The sequence below is a fragment of the Gopherus evgoodei genome, unplaced genomic scaffold (genome assembly GCF_007399415.2).
Source record: "Gopherus evgoodei ecotype Sinaloan lineage unplaced genomic scaffold, rGopEvg1_v1.p scaffold_33_arrow_ctg1, whole genome shotgun sequence".
NCBI classification, from domain to species: Eukaryota; Metazoa; Chordata; order Testudines; family Testudinidae; genus Gopherus; species Gopherus evgoodei.
Window position 1 is genome coordinate 1393126 of NW_022060005.1, and position 10273 is coordinate 1403398.

General features: G+C 45.8%; 1 protein-coding gene across 1 annotated transcript; it reads left to right on the plus strand.

Moving 5' to 3' along the window:
* The first annotated feature begins 115 nt into the window (after window positions 1–115).
* Window positions 116–4109, plus strand: LOC115641234 (olfactory receptor 12D2-like). Its single transcript, XM_030544302.1, has one exon. It carries the CDS (start codon window positions 887–889, stop codon window positions 2075–2077), a length of 1191 nt encoding a protein of 396 aa, XP_030400162.1. The 5' UTR covers window positions 116–886; the 3' UTR covers window positions 2078–4109.
* The last annotated feature ends 6164 nt before the right edge of the window (window positions 4110–10273 follow it).

Below are 10273 nucleotides of genomic sequence, written 5' to 3' on the forward strand. Positions count from 1 at the left end.
AAATGCCCAGTTGAATTGTTATTAGGCATATTGATCCCTAGACGTAGCTTCCTGTTAATGTCCTAGATTCTAAGCAGATAATGGAGCTTAGACAGGAGGTTATGAGTGTGCCAGACATGGCAATTTCCTGCAATACCTTTGGGATACCTTACCGGATTAAGTTTAAGTATTTTGGAGGTCCATTGTATTCAATGAATGGTTTCTGTGTTATTGTAGGTCAGAATTGTATGCAATCTCTCAATGGGGAAGATGTGACAGGTGTGAGATGTAGAGGGTTCAACAGACTACATTGAAAAATGTGCCAGACATGAAGAGATTTTTGAAACAAAAGTGGGGGACTATATAAGGGGAAGTGAACGCAAATTCCCCACCTCCGGTTATACAAATTCCCCCGCTATACTGGTGCAAAATCCCAGCCATTTGTAGCTACACCCTGAGCACTGAGCCATTGTCTGCTGATGACCTGATATATGATGATAAGATCAAGGGCCCAAGATATCTGAAGGAAAGAAGGAACTTTTCATGGTTGTTCTGGTTCTGAATCAGTTAAGAACTCGTAACCACAGTGAAAACCCAGTTTCTTTCAGGACCCCTTTTGCAAAAAACCTAGATCTCAGAGTGTTTTGTGTTTTGCTGGAATGACTGCTTTCCATGCGGTTATTTCCCGTTACCAGATATGCATAGTGTTTATCTGTGAAGAACTCTTCACCTCTTGGGAACTGCTGAAAATAAATTCATCAAGGACCATGGTCAGCTTTAACGAGCGAGAGTAAGGCACTTTGGAGTCCCACTTCAACATGGGTTGGAAGGTGCTTTTGCAACTGCAAAGTAGTAGGATTAATATGCCTACTTTTTATACATTACTCTTATAACTGCAGTGATAGATATGTTTGATTTTCTATCTCTCTCAGCTTCAAAAAGAAATGAAAAATCCGTAATTATTTTGCCTCTTTTTACTATACAATTATATCTAGGTACAGAATGCACCTATGGCTGCAGAAAGAAAACTCTCTACCACAAAATGTCTGACTCCAACCCAATGTATTGCACTTGTACCAGGTTCTGCAACATAGAGGGGAGTGGAAACTTAAGCTGCTTTCACCTCCTGCTGCTTTGTCCTCTTCCTCCTGCAGGGATGGAGAACCAGAGAGAGGTGAGCGAGTTCATTTTCCTGGGCCTCACCAATGTAAGGAGTCTTCGGTATTATCTCTTTACCCGCTTCCTGCTGCTCTCCATGGCCAGCATTTTGGGGAATGGAGCCACCGTGGCTGTAATACTGGCTGAGCCCCAGCTTCACACCCCCATGTATTTCTTCCTGGGAAATCTCTCCAGCCTAGACATCTTCTTCTCCACGGTCACTGTGCCCAAGATGTTGGCCGGCTTCCTCTCAGAGCACCAGATCATCTCCTTCACCAGCTGCCTGGCACAGCTCCATTTCTTCCATTTCCTGGGCAGCAGTGAGGCCATGCTGCTGGCTGTCATGGCCTATGACCGCTACGTGGCCATCTGCAACCCACTGTGCTACACACAGGTCATGAGCCCACAGGCCTGCCTGCTTCTGGCAGGAGTCACCTGGGCCACTGGCTTCCTGTACGCCCTGATGCACACAGTCATGACCTCCCAGTTGCACTTCTGTGGCCCCAACCGTATCCACCACTTCTTCTGTGACATCAAGCCCCTGCTGAGCCTGGCCTGCAGCAGCACCTGCCTCAACCTGAGCCTCCTCCACACCGTCACTGGGATTATTGGTGTGAGTCCATTCATCCTCACGCTTCTCTCCTACCTCTACATCATCTCTTTCCTCTTCCTGAAGGTCCGGTCACGGGAAAGCAGGAGAAAGTCCTTCTCCACTTGCACCTCGCACCTCACCGTGATAGCACTGTGCTATGGGACAGTGATCTTCACCTACACGCGTCCTTCTTCAGGAAGCTCCAAGGGCGAAGAGATGATCATCACCCTAGTGTACGGTGTCCTCACCCCAGCTCTGAATCCCCTCATCTACACCCTGCGGAACAGTGATGTGAAATACACCACCAGGAAATTCATCATTAGAAAACTCTTCCCTGAAAGGAACTAAATAAAATGACTTCTTCTTGTTTTGAAGTGAAAAGGAGAGATGTTGACCAAGGGAATTATAATGTAGGGGATCTATCTTCAATATTCCCTGGAAAAATAGACTGTAGGTGACATTCTTGCAGTGACCAAGATGGAGATGGAAAAAATTTCCTCCCAGTATTTCTTCATCTCTAATTGTTATGGGGGAAAATGTTTGGAGATTAATTTTAAATATTATTCCCAAATAAAATTGGTATAAAGGTTTATAATACATAGGATTAATTGAAGTTAAACTACTTTAAAAGATACTGCATAGATTCCAAAACCAAGCACAACAAACCTTGGATGTTGAAGGTTAAGATTTCATTTAAAAGAAATCCAACCCTGTTAAGGTCCACAAATGCACAGATCAGACTTGCAAACCACCTTAACTCTGTCATGTCACAGATTCTTCCAACTTCTCATTGTTAAAACACACTGAAATTTGGTACATAGGTCACATTTGAATACTTGTTGATTTATTAGATGTACTGCTCGTTTCTTCCCATTATTTGTTATAAATGAAATTTCTTTCACTAGAAATGTCTACTCGGGCTTGTATGCACAGCTGACAACTAATGCATACCATTGTGATCGAGGTATTTTAAGTTCCATGCATCCAGCTTAAATAAACCTGATTTTGAAAGCCCCATTGATTTGTTTCTTTTCCCCATACCCCTCTTCTTGTCACAACAATGGACAGTTAAGATATTTTGGATGCCCCAACTGCACATGTAATAAACCTTGTGTGCTTATTTGTGGTATCTGTCTTGGTACACTTAAGAATTGGGGATGATCTTATGAAATGTCTGTATCTGTATGAAATTTCTGACAGTGGCTCAGCCTCAACTTTCCACTCCAATGTCCTTCTTCCTGGGCAAAACATCTTCTATTCCACAGTCACCATACCCAAAATGCTGGCTTCCTCTCAGGGCACCAGGCCATCTCCTTTACCAGCTGCCTCACCCAGTTCCATTTCTTCCACTTCCTGGGCAGCAGGAAGGCCATTCTGCCGGCTGTCGTGGCCTGTGACTGCTACATGACCCTCTTTAACCTGCTGCACTACACGTTGGTCTGGAACCCACAGGCCTGCCTGTGGCTGATAGCAGCCACCTGGGCTACTTCATCCCTGAATATGCTGAAACAGTCATGACCTCCTGCCTCTGTTTCTAGTGCCTCAGCTGCTTCTATGACTTCCTCTGTGACATCAAGCCCTTGCTGAGTCTGGCCTGTTGCAGCACCCACCTCAACCTGAGCCTCCTCAATATCATCACAAGGAGCTTCACACTGGGTTCTTTTGTCCCCAACTTCCTGCTGTACCTCTACTTAATTTCCTTCCTCCGGACAATCATGGGAAATCAGGACCAATATCTTTTCTACCTGCACCTCCCATCCCATGATGGTGTCTCCATGCTATGTATCAAAGCTTGGCAACTACACGACTTCCTCCCCTGGGGTCTCCTCTGAAAGGAACACTGTAGTCATCCACATACACAATGTTGTTACCCCAATTCTGAACCCCATGATCTATCTCTCAGGAATGAGGAGGTGAAATTTGCCCTGGAGAAACTGCTGAACAGAAAACTCTTCCATGAAAGGACATGAATAAAAAAAAGACACACATAAAACCCTTTAAAATTATGATTAAAACCTTTTAGTCTTTTTGGACTCCAAGATTTTTAAGTACACATTAGATTCCCTCTCTCTTCTCATTTTTTCCTCTTCAAGGTGTCACTATAGGGCAATGCTAAGTTTATTTGGGTTCCCTAATATCATTTCCTGCTGTAACATGTATGCATATTGTTTAACTTTCATTTTGAATTTCCTGTGGGATTTTGGGGGGAAATTACACCTTCGTAATGTATTCTACTCTAAATTAAGGACATGTTCTCTAAACCTGGACTCCATCTTAATGACTGCTGATAGTGAAACTTTGAAGGATAATGGTGAGGAAATTACCACAAACCATACCAAAAAGATTATTCATATAGTTCCTATATGCAAAATTTCATTGTTTTAACTAGATGGGAAGGTGGAAAAAATTATGATAGGGCAGAGTTAAGGTTATTTTGGTGGCTTAACTGTGCATTTTCATTCCTTAATATGTTTGGATTTAAATTGAGCCTTTCCTGGGTTTTAACACTTAATTGTGTATAACTGCAACATCCCTGCGATGCATTTTACCTCAAATTTACTGATGTTAAACAATATCTCTGATTTAACACAAATTTTGTGTGTTACTTGCAAAGGGAAGATGGCAATGGAATATATAACTGCAGCAGGCAGTCTGCATTGGACAATGAAAAACAGGTTGCAGGGGACAATCCTGGCCCTTGAACATAACGAAAAGTTGGCAATGAACTATATAATGTGGGAGAACAATCTGTGTTAGCCACTGAAAGATTGATTCTACAGGAGAACTCACAATGGCAAAAATGGGTGGAAGGAGCTGAACAAATGTCATAGCAAGACTCTCTCATCTCTACTAATTGTGGGGCAACATTAGATGAATTATTAATTAATATTTATTATTATTACATTAACAACTTTAGACATCAAATGAGATCAGAACCCCAATGACTTGGAAAAGTTAAAAAAAATAGTGATAGCCAGTCCCTGCTCCCTAGAGACCTTCCAAAGTAAAGTGTTTCAAAGGAAAATATGAGAATTAGGCAACCATGGACTAGATACACTAAAGAACTTACGTGCTATGTTAGGCACCTAAATCCCAGAATCAGGCCCCACTGGGAATCACAAAACCCTGCTCAGCTGCCTCCAAATACTGTGGGTGCCTCAACTCTCTTGGAACCTAATTTTTTCAGGAAAGAGTTCCCTAGACACCTATGATTCTTCCTCTGAGCGTGACCACTGGAGCCCCATGCCAGGTATCTGGACATCTAAGCCCCACAGTGATGCAGAAAATAGGGGAAGATAGTTGTTCCTTCATCTAAGCAGCCTGAGGAGCCTGATCTGGTAAGCTTGCTCAGAGCTCACCTACCAGATTAGGCTCCTTTAGCAAGTTTATACAAAACAAACTGGGGACAGGGGTGGAAACACAAAGGTGGAGGAGTTCCCTTGAAAAGTTTTAGACCAGTTGTCATGGTACTCATTCAGCGTGTGGGAGACCCCCAGTTGAAATCCCCCCTCTGCCTGAGGGGTAGAAAGGATTTGAATAGGGATCTGTCACCTCTGAAGGGTTACGGTATATTGTGATGTTGGGCTTCCTCAGTCCCTCCTATAAAAGCTGTTCCACTGTGAATAAATAATGAAAGAATCCATAGGTTAGAGAAAGAGAGACACACACACACCAAGCATGGGGATGACTCTTCAGCCTCGTGATTAGAGCGCTCACCTAGGAGGTAGCAAATCCCCTACTCTCCCTCAGGTAGAGAAGGAACTTGAAATGGGGGTCTCACTCATCCCACATGAGCATCCTAACCACTAAGTTAAAAGTTATGAGGGAGCTCTTTCTCCCTCCACTATCCCCCACCGGCTTCTTGCAATAACACCATAGGCACCAAACACCAAGAGAGAGAGTTTGCAGTTGAGAATCCCAGCCAGAGGGAGGCACCTCCCCACATCCTGGACATAGGCACCTATCTCTAGGAGTGGTGCGGGGCTTAGGACACAACCCTTTTCTTGGAATCTCCCATTGGCTAGCTTAGGCGAGGAGCCAGCTATCATGCTGACTTTTTTGAATCCCATTGTGAGGCACCATAGAATCATAAAATCATAGGACTGGAAGGGACTTTGAGAGGTCTTCTAGATCTCAAATTTTACAAGTGTACTCTCTATGCCATTATCTAAATCACTGATGAAGATATTGAACATTGAGGTGATGCAGTTGCACAAATCTCACTGACTTCTAGTGGGCTTTTGCTCCTAAGTCACTTAAGACCTTTTGAAAAGCTTATCCCTAGTTACTGAAGAAGGCAAGAAATCAGGAAACAGGTTCTATTCTTGGCTCTTCCACTGGCCTTCTGTGTGACCTTGGACAAGTCACATTCCCTATCCATGCCTCAGTTTCCCTTTAGAAGAATTAAGGTACTGGTGCTGTCCCATCTTTCTAAAGTGCTTTATAAGATGTGCATGCAGCTGTGCAGATTCCCTTGCTAGCAGAGCTGTTGTTATTCCATTAATCCAAGGGTTCCCAAACTGTGAGCTGCGGCCCAAAGATGGGCTGTGCCATAGTGTTGAGTGGTTTGCTGGCGCAGACATGGGGAGGATGGGGGGCATTGAGAAGCAGACAGCAACGGCATGGTGGCCAGCAATGGACTCTGCCCAGTGCCAGAGGAGCTCAGCACCCCCGGCAGGTAGGTGAGGGTGAAGTGGTGATGCCAGGCGCTGGGTTGAGGGCAAGGAGAAGGGGCCATCCCCAAGAGGTGGTGACTCCCAGGCAGCCGGAGGAGGCTGGAGGGTTCACGGCCATTTCTGCTCTGAGTCACCGCCCCCCGCAATCCATGGCTGCCGGGCCTTCTGGATCATCAGCCCCACAGGCTTCCCACGGATAATGCCGTGATTGGGTCCATCAGCAGCACAGATGGGCCTCAGGGATGAAAAATTGGGAACCCCTGCATTAAGCAGTGATGTATGGCTGCTCTGAACAGAGATGCAGTGCTTTCTCTTAAAAATCATATTTCAAACACTGAATATTGCCACCAAAGCCTGAAAAGCTTTTGACCAACAAATTTTCAGTTTTTGCAGAAAATAAAATGTTCCCGACATTGTTTTTGATAGAAAGTCATTTTTTGTCCAAATTGTGTTAGATGGAAAACAGTGACAGCTCTAGTGCTGAGGTTGAAACAGAGCCTGGCAGGAGCCAAAGAGCCTAAAGGAATTAGGCACTGAACTCCCAAAGTGTGGTAATGGGAGTTGGGCACTTGACTCCCTTTGCCGCTTTTGAAAAGTCCAGCCTACATTTCCAGCGTAGAAAATAAATCTGCCCTGCAAAAATTAGCTTTAAATGGCAAGTTACATGGTCAGGGATGATCTATGTATATTTACTCCTCCCTCAGCATGAGGGCATGGACAAAATGACCTCTTGGGGTCCCTTCCATCCATTTCTATAATGCTACATAAACAAAACCTTTGGAACATTTTCATGCAAACAGGTCTCACTCCCAAAGGGTTACAGCATAGAGATGATTAAAAATTGGGATCATAGGCAAATGAATTTCAATGGGATTTGGCCACTCGACTCCCTTGGGCTCCACTGAAAATCCCAGACAGACAATTACTCTCAGTCTGTTTACAAATTGGATGCAAATATCTTCCAAAAAACTGATGAACAAGCCTTGAAGAATTTCTGTGTTTTAGTATGGCTAAATGTCAATGTATACATCTCAGAAGAAACAATGGAGGCCATGCTTACAGGCTGGGGGCTCTGGGAAGCATTGACTTTGAAAAAGATTTTGGGGACACGGGGGGCAGTCTGGGGGGTAATTAGCTGAACATTAGCTCCCAGTGCAATGCTGTAGGCAAAAGGACTAATGTGAGCCAGGGATTCACAAGCAGGGGAATCTCGAGTAGGAGCAGAGAGGTTACTTTACTACTGTATATGGTATCGGTGCAACTGCTGCTGGAATACCGTGACCAGTTCTGGTGTCCACCATTCAAGAAGAATGGTAAGAATGGGAGAGGGTTCAAAGAAGAGCCACAAGAATGGCTAAAGGATTAGAAAACCTGCCTTATAGTGATAAGCTAAATAGATTGAGCTCTTGGAGTCTAACAAAGAGAAGGTTAAGGTGTGACGCAGAGAAAGGTACGATGTGATCCACTGAGTGGAAGTTGAAACTAGAAAAATTCAGACTGGAAATAAAACGCACATTTTCAACAGTGAGAATAATTGACCATTGGACCAATTTACCAAAGGTGATGGATTTTCCATCGCTGACAATGTTTAAATCAAGACTGGATGTTTTTCTAAAAGATCTACTCTAGGATTATTGTGGGGAAGTTCTATGGGCTGTGTTACACCAGAGATCAGACTAGATGATCACAATGGTCTCTTCTGGCCTTGGAATATAGGTGTCTATGAACTCCTCTCCCTTTAAGTTTATCACTGCTTGCCTTTGTGATGCACTGTACCTTAAAATAGCACCCTGTAACCCTCACACTCATAATTTGTATATGATTATGATATTTTGTACAAAGGATGCCATGTAAGATATCCAATGAAAGGTCATATGTTGAAACTCATTGTTCTGTCAAAATATCTGTATCATCACTTGTCATAAACAGATGGTTAAGGGTTAATATCTTTTACCTGTAAAGGTTAAAAAGCTCAGTAAACCTGTCTGACACCTGACCAGAGGACCAATAGGGGGACAAGATACTTTCAAATCTTGGAGGAGGGAAGTCTTTGTTTGTGCTTTTTGTTTGTTCGTTGTTCGCTCTTGGGGCTAAGGGGGACCAGACTTGCACCCAGGTTTTCTCCAATCTTTCTGAATCAGTCTCTCATGTTTCAAAATAGTAAGTAATAGCTAGAAAAGGCAGATTAGTCTTATGTTTGTTTTCTTAACTTGTAAATGTGTATTTTACTGGAAGAATTTTTACCTCCGTTTGCTGTAACTTTGAATCTCAGCCAGCGGGGGGGAAGTCCCTCTAGTCTATATGAATCTGAATACCCTGTAAGCATTTACCATCCTGATTTTACAGAGATAATTTTTACTTTTTTTCCTTTAATTAAAAGCTTTCCTTTTTTTAAGAACCTGAGTTATTTTTTCCCTTGTTTTAAGACCCAAGAGGATTGGGTCTGAACTCACTAGGAATTGGTGGGAGGAAAGGAGGGTGGGGAAGGTTAATTCCTCTCTGTTTTAAGATCCAAGGAGTTTGAATCAGAATAGCCTCTCAGGCAACCCAGGGAAGGGAAAGTCTGGGGGCAGGGGAATGGTTTATTTCTCCTTGTTTTAAGACCCAAGGGGTTTGGGTCTTGGGTTCCCCAGGGAAGGTTTTGGGGAACAGGAAGTGTGCCCAACACTATATTTTGGCTGGTGGCAGCATACCAAATTTAAGCTAATAATTAAGCTTAAAAGTAATCATGCAGGTCCCCACTTTTTGGATGCTAAAGTTCAAATTGGGGAAAAAACCTTGACATCATTGTATGTGGAATTATGATATTCTGCTACATGATTGATATGAAATATGTTGTGTGTCTGGGAGATGCCCTGTCAGGGGTCCCCTGTCAGGGGAGGGGTCGCTCTTCGCCTTCCGGGGCTCCTGGGGACCAGGCCACCTCACTACACAGCGAGCAGTTCAATCTATAAATCTATAAAGCCCAAGCCCTGGCTCAGGGCAGGGCAACAAACACAGGTACAGGGCTCAGACTCTCAGGCAGGGCTGAGCAAGCAGTTCATGTCTGTAGGAAAGGCCTTCTCAGGCCAGAGAGAGGGGGAATCTGCCACCCTCTGGAAGGGTGGCAGGGGGGACGCAGGCCCTCCCACTCCACTGTGTCCCAGCCCGGGGCCCTAACAGCGGCAGGCAGTCTGCTGCTGTGTCAGTGGGGATCCTGGCCGCAACACACTGACATTGTCTCTGGCAGTGGCGCAGCCAGACCGGGTTCAGCTACCCCCGGACCACTTCCATACTCGCCCTCAACAGGTACCTGATTCATTGTGGTGCCAACCGAGGGGTCAACCATCATTGGCTCCTCAAGGCGAGTGTCTCTGGGCAGACTTGCTGGGTTCTCGGGGTAGGTGGCCACCGGCAGGCTCGGCTCTTCCTCCGGGTAGCGGGAGCGGGGCCGGCTCGGCCAGTCCTCCTCCGGGTAGCGGGAGCGGGGCCGGCTCGGCCAGTCCTCCTCCGGGTAGCGGGAGCGGGGCCGGCTCGGCCAGTCCTCCTCCGGGTAGCGGGAGCGGGGCCGGCTCGGCCAGTCCTCCTCCGGGTAGCGGGAGCGGGGCCGGCTCGGCCAGTCCTCCTCCGGGTAGCGGGAGCGGGAGTGGCTGGGTCGGCCGCTGCCTTCTGCTGCCTCCCCAGTGGGAGCTCGGTGGTGGGCATCCGACCTTTCTGGCGGCTGGCCCCTTACTGAGCTCGGAGCGCCTGCCTTTGTACTTCCAGGTCGGCGCTTGACTCCTTGCGGGACGGGCTCAGAGCCCCGTAGCTCCGCCCAGTCTGGCTTCTGGCTGGGCTCCTAGCCCTCCGGGGCACCTGGGAACCAGGCTGCCTCACTGCATGCCCACAG